This window comes from Bubalus kerabau, chromosome 13, assembly GCF_029407905.1.
Source record: "Bubalus kerabau isolate K-KA32 ecotype Philippines breed swamp buffalo chromosome 13, PCC_UOA_SB_1v2, whole genome shotgun sequence".
NCBI lineage: Eukaryota > Metazoa > Chordata > Mammalia > Artiodactyla > Bovidae > Bubalus > Bubalus kerabau.
This window is the reverse complement of record NC_073636.1, coordinates 16262322-16276696: the sequence shown is the minus strand read 5'-3', so window position 1 is coordinate 16276696 and position 14375 is coordinate 16262322. Positions and strand designations below refer to the sequence as shown.

The following is a 14375-nucleotide window of genomic DNA, read 5'->3' as shown; positions in this document are numbered from 1 at the left end:
GCCTCCGGCCAATGAATGGGTGGTCACAATCCAGCTCCCATTAGGCAGGTGGCCCCTCCACAAAGAGAGCATCACGCTCAGCAGCCTGCTCGGCCAAGAGGAGAGTGGACAGGGCATGAGAATTGCACCCACTTGTTCTGCTGAACCAGGCTGCTTCCTGGGTGAGGTGGAAGGGAGCCTGGAGGGAGGGGAGAGGGAGGAAGGCAGTGGCGCTAGAGGCAAGTTTGTGCTTCTTTACAGAACACCTCGACCCGCTCCTCAGGGGTGTCTCATTTACTCCACTGGGTTTTGCCTGAGGCAACCACCCAGCAGCTATTTTCTGAGATCAGCCCCAGACATGCTGACTTCTGTGGGGGCCCGTGGGGGGCGGGGATGTTGGTGGAGATGCAATGCCCGCCACACTCTCTCATCAGCCTCCCTTATGCTATGAATCAGGCACCACGTGTGAGGCAGAGGCTGCTGAGAAAGGTCCTCTCTCAACCTTTCCGGGGTTGACTAGCATTCTCACCCCAAAGGAACAAGTTATGGCTGATGCTAAAGAGAGAGGGAGTGCTGTCTACTGGACAACTCATGGGGATCTTGGAGCGTTAAACTGATGAAAGCCCAGCTTGCTGCTCTGCCAGTGAGCAACCTGATTCCATCTAGAGAGTGAAAAAGTCAGCCTACATCCTCCCAGCCTAACGGAAGTGCCCCTCCCCCCAGCACAGGGGAAGGGCCCTCCACTTGGCACAGCAGCAGTGAATAAATTAAGCAACGTTTTGTCATAACTCATGCAAACAGTTTTGCTTACATCCTCCTTTTAACAACCTGAAATTCCTTTTAAAATCTAAAATTCATGCACAAAAACAGACAAAAACCAAACACCCAACTCCACAAACACCAACCACCCTGACCATGGAGAATCTTTAAGCAGCAACACAGAACGTGACAAATAAGAATCTTGGGTCTTATCTTGACATCTTGGATTAGGTTGCAGGAACTCTATAATGTGTTAGGAAAACCTGTTCAGAATTGGTATCCACAACTACACTACTACTCGACTCAACAGAATGTAGGTCCCACATAAGGGATGCCTCAGGAATATAAGTTTTGTAGGGAGAAATGTTAATGTACGTGAAAGCACATGTTAGCCAACATGCTTATCTCCTTCTCATCGTGGTGACTCTTCCAATCATTACATTAATGGTAATTAAGGGTCACATCCAAAATGAGCTACCCTGCATGGGCTTCTGAAAGCAGCAGTGATGCTGGGTAGGGTGTAGCAGTGGGTTAAGAACTAGCTTCTGTGTGAAATATCTTCTTGACGATGGTTAGTCTAGTAAGCCTAGGGATTCCTGCCATGAAAATCGGGAAACTCCACTCCACTCGTGGTCACAAAACGCGCCTCTAATGCCAATCAACCAGCTTCAAAACTGAGTGCAGCTGGTAACAAGACAGTCTGCATACAAGAGCATGAAGGCCCTGGGACAAATGTCTGAAAATAACTCAAGACTAACATCGTATGGGATGGTAGTGTAGCTGCAATGTCAGCTCTGAACTGATTGTGCAGAAACGTCTGAGTGCCAGAGACAAAAACCAAACCTGAAAGGCCCCAAACAGAAAGCCTGGTACAATATTAAACACTGTCCAATGAGCAATTATGACGTGAGGCTTGCAGTCATTATAGAATGTCCACAGGAATCAGGGCTGGAGCAAGAATAATCAGACATAGAATTATTCTGAAGAACTATTCTGAAAGAGTCTGTTGCCCTCCAGACTGGGCACGTTAGGATCCAGAATTCTGAACAACTACTTAGATTTGGAATCTATAGGAGATCCTCTAAAAATCTCTTGAGTTGCAAATACTTGTTTTAATGAATTTTACCCCTTTCCCCAGAGTTCACTGGTTCTTACTGACTACCCCTCCCCTGTCTCATGCTACCACATCCTTCTCTCTTCCTACACAATGCAGATGTATATTGCGTGTAATATTTTCTAGCACACTCATTGAGAAAGAATCATTAGGTTTATAAAAGCCCTTCCCAATCACGTAGATTGTCTAAGATCTTCCACATGGGTAAGAACCCACTACTGTTGCTTTTCTCATCTGTCTTCTTCTCCCACACCTACTGTGCAGAGCCCACATCCTTCCCTCAGCCCCCACCCTACACCAGGCACTGCACCAGGCAATTTACAGCCAGTATTTTATGAATAACTTGCTTCTCAGAAGTCTACCATGCATGCAATAATGCATACAGTGGAAGAAACGGTGTTCAAAGAGGTAAATTTCGAGTTACCAGAAAGTTCAAAACGTAGGGGTGTGTACGTGTGAGTATGTGTGTGTTGTACACGGGACACATATACACGCATACCTCCCCTGTCAACTGGACGCAGCTCCACCAGGTAGGGGCCAGCTTCGTCTTCAGGACCTGGCACCAAACAGGGTGACGTCGAGGGGGACAGTAAGGACCAGCTGACACACGACCACAGACTCGGTCATGCCAAGAGGGGGCTGCAAACTGTGCGCCCTTGGATTTAACAGAGAACCCTCAGCCAAGCTGATGGAGTAAAACGTAGGCTGATCTCGTCCTCAACCCCCTACGGGGAGGAGAAGAAGGAAAAATAAGGCTGAGGAAAAAGGGGAAAGGGTGTACTGGGGGGGTGCGTTGCTGAAAAGAAAAACATCAGACTCCTACCATTGTACAACCTTGGGGTCCCCCAACCCCCACCATCGTACAACCTCGGGGTCCCCCAACCCCCCCCTCCACCACTGCTGTACACACGGCACAGGGTGCTCGGCTCAGGAGGCCTCCTGAGTGTCTGCTCTGAAAGAGTCAACACACACACACACCAAGCGGTCACTGAAGACCCCAAGCTGCCTACATGTTTCTAAAGGACTCATGTAGTCCTTCCTTTATTGCCAGTCAATGCTTTCTCTCCTGGTGGGGCCAAGAACACGGCCTGTTCACCTCCACGTTACAGCAGTTAAGTACAATGCCTGGCACACAGTAGGTGCGTGTCCGACTCTGTGATCCTGTGGACCGTAGCCTGCCAGGCCCCTCTGTCCATGGGATTTTCCAGGCAAGAATAGTGGAAGCGGTTGCTATGCCCTCCTCCAGCAAATCTTCCTGACCCAGGGATCAAACCCGCACCTCCTGTGGCTTCTGCATCGCTGAGCCACCTGGGAAGTCCACACACAGTAGGTGCTGGTGGACATTTATTGCCGTGCGACGGGTTCGTGGGTAAACACGTGGCTAGTTTCCTGGGCCACATCTTTTATCTTTTCTATTGGATATTAAAATTCCACACTAAATGGGACCCAGGGCTTTCAAGGTCACCCTAAGCTCCAGATCCTTCTTACAAAAGAGGGAGGCACAAGGCCCCAGTGGGGCAGTGCCGATCTGAGGACCACTCCGGGGGGGGTGCTGGGACCACTCCAGGGGACCACTCCTGGAAGCAGCTGCCTCCACCCTCGCCCTAACTTTCATCCTTTTCTCTAAGTTCACCACCTCCTCTGTGTAAAAGTTTGCTCCAACTCTGCACCTGGCCTGCCGCACCAACATTTTAAGGCTAAGCCCCAGAATCCTGGGGTTCAGCATTAATCGAAAGAGCTTATCTCTACACAGCCTCACTCTGTACCTTAGCATCTCCCAAACTTCAATCACATTCTCTTCTTTTTTTTTTAATTTTGGAGAACACAGTCCATCTTTTTACGCTTGGCTGCAGCCTTTCTCTTTTTTCATCCTCACGACTCCATGCTCTCGGGTCTTTTAAGTTCACCTTTGGGACCTCTCCAGACGGGAGCACCTTCCTGGACCTTTGTGATTCATGCTGCTTTGCCTCTGAAGCGTGTCCATCTCCTTGATGGAACTTCAATAACATTTCCTCCTATGAGGCACCATGGCCTATATATATGAGTGAAAAGCTCTGTGAAAAGGGGTGAGTTACTTGTTCCTTAACACTGGGCGTCTGGCAATCTTCCTTTGGAACATTTAGCCTTTGGGGAACCATTCTGGACCATTCACTCGTCAGAAGCCTTCTTTCTTATGCCTCTTCCCCTCTCCACTGATCTGATTGCTCTATACAACTATGATGTGGTCTCCATTAAACTACAGGGAGTTTGGGAAGTACTTTTTTCACCTAAAACTGAAAAGAAGGCAACAAGAACTGGCTGGCAAGAGACCACAAACAGCACAGAGGACCCTGAAGACAATTTTGAAGAGACAGGTCTCCATCCACATGTAGGTTCTGAACTTGTTCTACAAACATCTAATGCACCCCAAAACATTTTACAACGACTCAGATTTTGGGTCACTTAAAGAGTGTGATGGGTGGATATTCTCTTTCAATCTCTTAATTCACTTCTCTAATTCCAATTCATGATTCTCTAATAGAAATGAGAAAATTAGATTCCTTTATTCGTCCATCTGATCACTGCCCCAAGTATACTTCTCCAGTTGGGTTTCTCCAGTTTGAATTAATGGAAGAACATGGATACTATATTGGGGACATCTTTCTCAGTCATTTACATACAGAGTGAAAAAGTATTGATCCTAATATCAATTCCTGTGGCATTTAGATTGCCATCCCCATTCTCCTGGAACCACTAGATTTTTTTTTTTTTCCTACTATTATAACCTGTCCCTCTTCAGCCAAATAACTCCCTTTTCCATTTAGAGCAAACCTACTTCTTTGCTTGCTGTTTGTCTACGTGACTCAGCGAAGAACGGGCTTGTGAAATCATAATCCATCATTCCACACATGGCTTTTTTTCTGCGCTCCTTTCTCTAGTACATGTACTCATCAAGGCAGATTTGAAAATATCTTTGGACATTTGAAGTCCCTGATTCTTTACTATATTTAACTGGTCTAGTTCACTGCACATTTCTCTAGTGAGATACCTAATTTCTAAATGATTTTTCCCTGCATTTCAGAGGATGGGTCAGAACATACTCAATTCTCTTGACCAACACTGTCATCTATCATTTCTGCTACCAGAGCCTATAAAAAACCATTATCAATCATTTGGTAACTCATTATTTTAGCATTCTACTTTTCCCCCATTTGACCAACTCTATTTTCATCCTTTTTTAGTTTCCGTTGGTTTTGGAGGTCCCAATGATTGCATTTATTCATGATGGGTAATCCTGGACATAATCACTTATGTCCAATGGGAAGGAGGATTGTTCTAGCAAGAGGTTTGGACTAGCCAATACCAGATAACAAAATGTGAGAATGGACTGTCTCAGCATCAGTGAAACTGGACAAGGTATAAAAATCTCATGTCTAAATTATGGTAGCATTTGGGATGACAGGTCCAAGAGTGAAAATTCAGTCTTTTAAGAAAATCTACAAACACAAGGTTAAAAAAAGGTGGGGGGAGCTAATTTTGCTAACAGCATGGCATATTTTTATCATGGTTGGGATGATTAAAGATAATATATTATCTACGGAGCTAAAGCTTTATAAAGTATGTAATGATTTTATTTATATTTTTAGTGCTAGCATTTCTAAACACTTCTAAAATAGGACATAACCATGGCTGACTGGAAACTTTAATTAGAAGCCAAGATGGAAGGAGGAGGAAAGTCAACCTTTCAACCTGATGACCTGACTATCTGGGGTCCTTGGACTGAGAGAGAGAGAGGAGCCAAGGTCATGCTAAGGCCATTCCCAGGCAATGCCTGCGTCGTGCAGAGTAACCAGCAGCATTACCCAGGGACAGCACTTCTCTTTCTGGCTAGGACACTGGACTTCCCATTTCCAAAGACTGGTTTCATAATGACCCACAGCATGGTGACCCAGGGTGGTACAACTGCATAACAGATGGTGGAGAATCTCTGATGTGGGGAAATCTCCTTGGGTGCACATAAAAAGGCAAGTCAGACTTCCAGGCAGGAAAACTATCAATTCATCCGTGGAAATTGTGAGTTGCGAGACCTCCTAAACTTGGCCTTTTCAGTCAACCTCTAACATGTGTTGGAGGGATTCAAACAGAAGCCAGGAAACCCTAGGTTTACAGTTTATGGCAAATTTCTACCCCAAGGGCCCATTCTCCTTTTGTTTAGAGCCTGTTTTCTTTATTCTTTTGACACTTTAATTCCAGAAATACAAATCTACAGATGACAAAATGACTGGGGACCAGCTGATGTACCAGACAGAGGAGAAGAAAACAAAATGGTGAGAAGCAACCTTAGGTTAATTTCATTTCTTCTTGGATCCTGGCCCAGTCTCTATGTGTCCTCTGGATCTCTCTCCTGCCCCTTCTTCCTCTTTTTTCCCCTCCAGAGATATAAGGATCAAAATGTACCCAGGACAGATTATTATCTGCCGGGGTAGACTCCGCCCTTCTGATATAAATAATGGAAATTCAGGCTGAGGTAGACAAGTATAGCCCAATTTCTGGGCATGGAGTATGGGGTATTTAAAAGGATTCCTTCTCACTATGATTTCATTAAGGCTCACTTAACATTTCTCTCTCATTTACCTCAATCAGTTCCTTGGGGGTGGTCTACATAAGCTACAACAATTTAAGACTCCCCATTTCAAAAGACTGAATTGTTAATTTTTTTTTTTTTAATTAAAAAAAAAAATATAACCATATGCTAAACCTGATGACTCTACCTCTCCCAAGGACGTGATAAAGCTTCCTGCAGTCTTGACCATAAAGCCTCTACCTGCATCTCATATTTATCCTGCAGGACCTCGGTCAGACAACAATGAAAGGATGTCATGATACGTTACCCAGCAATTCCTGTTAACATAAAGTTAATTCAGAGTGAAAGCACCCTTCCTGCGGGCCATGGAGGCAGCACTAACACAACTGGGACTGTCCCAGACAATCTAGGGCAGCCTGCCACCCTCGTTTGAAAGAAATTCAGGGCAGAAATCCTATCCCCGTGTCCATTAAAAATGTAAAACTGGTTCATCTTCCTGCGTTCTGAATTCTTTCTCAATTATCGATTTTGAGAGGAAAGCGTTGGAATAAACTGGCTCCAAGGACATTTTTACTGCTCAAGGGAGGTTTCTGAGCATCTTTGGGAGAGAAAGCAAAGGCAAGGAACATGAAAATAAGCCTTTCTGCTCCCACTCCAGCCCCTCAATATTCTTCCTCAAATAACAAGGTTGAAGGTGCTCTTCACAAGCCTTGCACATTTTGAAGAAGACTTAAGGTTATAAGGGGAGAAGGCAATGGCACCCCACTCCAGTACTCTTGCTTAGAAAATCCCATGGATGGAGGAGCCTGTTAGGCTGCAATCCATGGGGTCGCTAAGAGTCGGACACGACTGAGCGACTTCACTTTCACTTTTCACTTTCATGCATTGGAAAAGGAAATGGCAGCCCACTCCAGTGTTCTTGCCTGGAGAATCCCAGGGACGGGGGAGCCTGGTGGGCTGCCGTCTATGGGGTCGCACAGAGTCGGACACGACTGAAGTGACTTAGCATAGCATAAGGTTATAAGATGATCAACTCCCTCTGGACTCTACCAGCAGCAGCCCACTGCTTTGCCCTCCCACTGAATATATACAACAACTTGGAGGTAGGCATTATCATTCCCTGCAAAGGTACAGAGATTGAGCCTGGTTCTCTAGACTAGTCCACGATAATAAACACCAGTTTTAAGTCCCATGGCTCCAGGGCCTGCTCTCATTTGAGCCCAGAGGAATGTTCTAGCCTCCAGGCTGTCTCGCCAGATTCTGAAATAAAGACAATTAGCTTTGGTGCTTTCCACCCTTCTCTTCCTCCTCTTCACCTCCCCTGTTCATTCCTTGACATCTCATTCTCCATGACAACTTTTCCATCATATTGAACTGGGAAGAGAGAAGGATGAATGTAGATTTTTATGAATGAATTCCTGAAGACTGAAATAAGGGCATTAAGAAGGAAAAAAGCGACTCATATTCTATCACCTAAGATCAGTGGAGGGAAAAGAAAAGGATGAAATCACCCAAAGCGAGCCCTGGCACCTCTCCAATTGCAGCCTGACCAACCAGGAGATGAAAGGGCAAAAGCTGCTCTTTTGAAGCTTAAAGGTAATCCCCCTTCCCTGAGGAGCGGTGAATGTGACTTTTATTCCACCCACCCTGGACTTGCAGTGCTGGAAGGGCTGCAGCTGCATGGTGGTTACAGCATGGCCCCTGAGCACATTTCAAGAAAAAAGGAAGTTCTGTTTTTCAGGCCTCTGGCACGGAGCACTAGTCAATGCAGGCCACTTCCCGTTCCTAGTTCTCTCTTAGCTGAGAAGTCAAAGAGAGACAGTAAAAATGTGATGGGCGAGGCACTGGTCAGGGCCAAGGGTCTGCTTCTGCCTCCCTATCTCAAACATCAAATGACTATTCTGGTCACTCAGCACAGAATCTGAAGAGTTCCTTCCAGTAAAATCAGAATAATAATACCTAACTGGTGGAGCTTAGAGAAATATAATTTAGCATTCATTAGAGAGTAGGTTTTTCCAGGGTGCTGGGATCCTGGGGTATAATTCTGATTAAAATGGAAACCGCAAGAGTGATGGTCCAAGACACACACATTTATGTACCACTTACAGGTTCTGAGTTGGGTGTCACTGGACACCATTCCCACAACCTGCCGCCTCTTGGAATGTATGTCACTCACCACCTCCACCCGCCAGCTTGTCCTTCTCCCAGACCAGAGCTACCCTTTGTTTTCACCAGCTTCCCCACCTGAGACCTCAGTGAATATCCTGATGCAACAAGTACCCTTCCTGACCTCCAGCCGCATCTCTCGGGCTCACTCACCAATGGACAGAGAACCACGGCTGCCAGGGCCCGCTGTAACCAGACACAACCCGAGGGTGACTGCACTCTCCTCCAAGCTCAATAATCCCCTTGTTCCTTCCCTACTGGATTTTCCAAGGCAGTCATTTCATACCTTTTCTTCTTAAGTCTTTGATTCCACCCAGACTTCTCAGAAATGTACGACCTCTCGAGAAGTCCAGGGGCATGTGTACCAAGTCTCATCTCCCTCCACTAGACCAAAATTCACTCTGGTGTTACTTCGTCCCAACAGCCCCACTGTCTCGACTAAAGCATCTCTCCACCCGCTGACATGTGCTCTTCAGCCACTCCTTGCATCCCTTCTAGGACCCTGAGCCCCATCTACCTTGCACTAACTTTTTTTGCTCTATCTTCTTACCTTTGGCTCCAAAAAAAAAAGTGCTGCATCTAAGCTTTCTTTCCTTTCATTCCCTGACACCCAGAAAAGGTAGTCTCCACTCATAGCCCCACGTGGAAACCTACACAATCCCTCTCCCAACCTCCCCCATCCTTCTGAAATGCTCCCAGGTCCTCCAATCACCAAATACGATCACTTTCCTTGGCCCACATTCTGCTCGACTCTTCTGAGCCACCTCAGACTCGATGTGATCGAGACTAAACTGACCACCTGGCTCCCTGTCAGCTCCCACCTGCTGACTCCTTCCCCAGTTAGGCCACAACCTCGCAACTGTTACCTCCCCAAGAGTTCTCAAGTCCACTTCCTCCCACACGATCACATCTTGGTCACTTGGTTTCTCCCTCTCCGTTGCCATGACAGTGTCCTGTCTAGGCTCCACGGACTGACTCCCTGACACAGGCCACCAGGGTCCTGGCCACCCTCTGTTGCTCAAATACCTTCGCAGTCCCTTGGCTCTCTAAGAAATAAAACACAAATATTTTAGCCTGAGATATAAGCTCTATAGGAACTGACCCTAGCCTTCATTTCTAAGCCTCCTCCTCATCCCCTCTTCCTTCATTTTCTATATTTCACATTTTCTCTGAACTCTGGGAGAATGCACAGTTCCCAGAACCCAACCTGCATGTTCTCCTCTGCACACCAGAATCAGGCCAGTCCATCTACTTGTATTCAATATTGTCTTTATTTGCTTGTTCAGTCACTAAGTTGTGTACTGTTCTTTGTGACCCCATGGACTACAGCACACCAGGCTTCCTTGTCCTTTGTTATCTCCTGGAGTTTGCTCAAATTCATGTCCATTGAGTTGGTGATGTCTTTACTTACTCCAATCTTATTATTTTTTTCAAGACTTGGTAAGGATGCCATTTTGTCCTATTTCTTTAGTTGCAAGTTATTTATCCCTCCTCTGCACCCCTACAATTCAAATATGCTCATCTCTTTCTTGTTTACTCTTCTCTCACATTCTCTTACATCATAGAGACCTGTGTATTTCTTTGCCTCACGGTCCCTATTAGATCTCAGGGACAGTGTTGATACTGATAACGGTCGTAACAACCAGCACCACAGTGAGCGCCTCCCACAGTCCAGTTCTGTGCAAAGCATGTGATGTCTCCACCTCAGCAACCCACTGGGGGACTGTCTCCATTTCCAGCTGAGATTAAGTAACGTGCTCAAGGCCAGCATGTAGTAAGTGATGGAACTAGAAACTGAATCGAGGTTTGCTGAGGTCAAAAGCCATGCTCTTAACTACTATAGAGTATTCCTCACTATCTTTACTCGACCAATAACTGCTCAATAAAACATGCTCTTCCTAGGACCTCAGAGGTGCGATGGTTTACTGAGCCAGGTTCCCCAGAGTTGCTGAGGCTGCTCAGTGAACACATACACTTATGTGAGAGAAGAAACCGTTTAGGTTTCCTTCAAGGATATTTTCAAAGATAGAAAAAAGTTTTTATTCCGCAAAATTAAATAGCACATCACATAGAAAATGAGAGGAAAAACCTAATTCACCTGTATTAGGTAAATGCCTGATTCTGTCTCCTTCCTTGGAACCACTCATGTCAGTAATGCAATTCATCAAGGTTACCCTGAAAGCCTTCGATAATTTAAACCATGTTTAGAGACAGCCTCCAAATTTCTAATTTCTGAGGCTCTGACATCAGCCCCAGGAAAGCAGGACAATTTTACTATGTTAATAGAGTCAGAACCAGTGTAAATGTGGGCTCATTGTTTTACCTATGAACACAAAGATAATGTAAAGTGGCGATGGTTGATCTCTATGTGTAAGCGGCTAAGGGCTGTAATCCTCCAAGAGGAATGTCATTATACAGCTCAAATCCCATCACAACAAACACCGTTACAACAGAGATGTCTGTATAACAAAAACCCTTCCAAGCTTTGGCTGACAGCCCATGTACTTCAAGCAGTATTTGATGTGAGACCTGGAGTTCACAGTACTGGAAACTGACCTATATTTGCAAAGGTAAGACCTGAATGATTTCAGCTGTGACTTCTATCCCATGCCATGAGTTGTAGTGATGTATAATCTCAATCCAGGAGTACAAAAACTAAGGACAAAGACAGAAGCAAAATCAACCCTGTTCTTGAAGGGCAAAATTCCTGCCTTTCACTTGGGGAACCCTTAGAGAAAGGACCTCTTACCCAATCCTGAAATAAAGCAGACCAAGGGCTTCCCTGGTGGCTCAAGCAGTAAAGAATCTGCCTGCAAAGCAGGAAACGTGGGTTTGATCCCTGGGTCAGGAATATGACTGAGAGGCTAACACACTTTCACTTTGAAGGCTGGATGCAGCCTCATCTCATTGAGAAGTAAGATGGAGTGGCCCGTGAAGACAGATGAACTGGGCTGAAATTTCTACTCTGATGCTTACTAGCTGGGTAAACTAGGCTACATCTCTTAGGTTTTTGTGATGCTCATTTTTCTCATCTGTAAAATGTGACTAGGACCATCTGCTTTCAGGATTCCAGTAAGAATTAAATGAGATAACTATACAAAGCTCTTGGAGAATGAAATGGCAACACCCTCCATTATTCTTGCCTGGAGAACTCCATGGACAGAGAAACCTGGTGGGCTATAGTCCATGGGGTCACAAAGAGTCAGACAGGACTGAGTAACTAACACACACATATACAAAGCTCCTAACATAGAGCCTGGTACACAGCATGGGCTGAAAAAAAAGTAAGTCCCCTTACCAGGTCTCCCTTTCTCTCCAAGACTGTGGGCTGATGCAAACTATTTTAATGAAGTCAGTTATAAGACTGAGTGAATGAAGTTAAAATATAAAGTCACAAATATAGCCTGGTAAAGATACTGCTCAGAGGAACATGGAGGAAAAGAGAGCAAATAGTATAAGAACTAGGCCAGGCACAGACACTTACTTGACTTAGAGAAAGGTCTTCTTGGCTAAAGTAGGAAACGTGTGATCAAAAGCTAAAAGGCACGTAACCAGGTGTTGTAACAATAAAGCTTTGATCATTGTGTCAGAAGTCATTTCGAAAAATGCTGAATAAACTGAAATTTGCAGGCACGTTTTCCTAGTCAAGGATGAACTGTGGTTACTGACTCCCAAGCACCGGTTTACTGCCGACAGCCTAGTTTTCTGTGGGGGCTATTCCAGAAGGTGGGAGGGCCCTTCTTAGCTGAGTCCTCAGCTTCAGCCCATGCATTAGACTGTCTTTGGACACTGTAAAAATATTAAAACACATTCTAGTCTTTTCCATTTGGGAAATATGTCAGTAAAGAGTTTAGAAATATGATCAATATTAGGGATATGCCCTATTTGTGATATTTTTAACCCTCTTGACTTTGGGATACCTAATTTATATTTTTCAAATTATGGGACAATCAAGTATGTGGTGACAAAATTCTTCTATACATTCTTTTGAAAACACTCTTGGTGTTACATGACAGTTTTTGAGATAGAAAAGGAGAGTCCTATAAACATAATCTGAAGGCATGCCTGTTCACCTTTATAAAATAGATATGATCTAGGGGTTTTACTTTGGCCACCTGATGCAAAGAGCTGACTCACTGGAAAAGACCCTGATGCTGGGAAAGATTGAAGGCAGGAGGTGAAGGGGACAAAAGAAGACAAGATGGTTGGATGGCATCACCCACTCAATGGACATGAGTTTGAACAAGCTCTGGGAGATGGTGATGAATGGGAAGCCTGGCATGCTGCAGTCCATGGGGTCACAGAGTCAGACATGACTGAACGACTGAACAGCAACAACAAGGGGTTTCAAAATTTCTCGAACATTTCCCAAAAGTCCTATCAGACCTCAGCATCTACAGGGAACAAGAGATGGCCCAACGTTTCTCGGACTCAGAACGTCAGAGTTCCAACAATGACTTAGTAGCCCTTTGCCTTGACAGTAAGGAAGAGGCTCAGAGACGAGAATGGGCTGACGTTCCTGTGTTCAACTAAAGTGTGTGCACAAGCCATACATTGAGCTTACAGGACCTCTTATAAGAGGAAGCAGAGAAAAAAGATAACAAGCTAGACAGAAGTACCGAGGTGCAGGGAAACAGCAACTGTGATACTCACAAAGAGATGGAGGAGCCCTGGGTAGGAAGACCAAAAGATCCAAAAGAGAGAAACAATTATCGAAGTGAGGTTAAAACATGGACAGAGAACAGATGGCAGCAGCAGAGGAGATACTGTAAATTCATTTCTACACAGAGCTCACAATGGGTGACTCCAATATCCAGAAGCTTCAACCTGGACAGACGTTTCCAGCCTCTATTTAAGAATGGTGCCTCCCTCCCCATCACCCTCATCTTAAAATGGAGGCAATGACAGCCTCCAGATTGCACACGTGAATCTTACCACTGCTTAAGGGCGTAAACCACAAGCATTTCTGAAGGTGCGCTAACTATTTCAGGCCACTAGGGTGCTACTTCCCTCTCCCCAAAGGCACACTTCATTTAATGATCTCCATCTAGACCCCAAGAATTAATGTCCCTCCTAGAAGTGTACCCTTTATTCCTTACGCCAGTGCTTATTGCTGTTTATAGGGTACTTCAAGATCCCCACAGGCTACGGAAAAGTGAAATGCAATTGTAATTACATGGGCAGTAACAGAAAAGTGGGGGGGGGGGGGGGGTGGGTAGAAAGAGCTCCTGAAATGCAAGGCTAAGAAACACTATTCCTCTGGGAGGCCAGCCACTCTGCCCAGAAGAGCCTGCGCTGCCTAGAAAGTGACCTCAGGGAGGAATCACGCGCCTGGAGAGAGGCGCGGCCGCCCCCTGCTCCTCCCTCCCTGCATCTGAGGCCAGCTGGTCCACCTGTCCGGGAGGCAGGCAGGGGCGCTGGGAGGAGCCCGTTGGCCACGGGGCACAGGGGCAGCGGGGCGGGTCTTTCTCACCCTCCTCCCTTCCCGTAAATAACCAGGACCCCCACCCCAACCCCCGCAGGCCTGGACTGCACGCCCCTAACCCGTGCGCGAGCGCCCTGCTGTCTGTACCTTTACTCTGGGGAGGGTTCTGACTCCGGTCCCGGAGGACGTTGATCTGGTAGACGGCTCCGTAAGGCTCAAAAAGTTCTTTCAGCTCCTTTTCTGACCAGGACCGGGGGATCTGTCCGACAAACATCTTAATGGCATCTGGGTCTGGTTGGTCTGAGTGATCCAAAGCGCCGTTCATCTTGTTGGCTGTGCCGTTACTGTCAAAAAGGGAAGCAGGAGCC

At 45.9% G+C, this 14375-nt stretch overlaps 1 protein-coding gene across 12 annotated transcripts in view; it reads right to left on the bottom strand.

The window, feature by feature from the left end:
- CELF2 (CUGBP Elav-like family member 2) overlaps window positions 1-14375 on the bottom strand; it is a 558667-nt gene that overhangs the window by 150386 nt on the left and 393906 nt on the right. For all 12 annotated transcript variants that reach the window (XM_055543532.1, XM_055543526.1, XM_055543529.1 and 9 more), the window contains one exon: window positions 14155-14351. In XM_055543532.1, the coding sequence (XP_055399507.1) occupies window positions 14155-14351 (197 nt within the window). The remainder of the gene's footprint in view (window positions 1-14154; window positions 14352-14375) is intronic.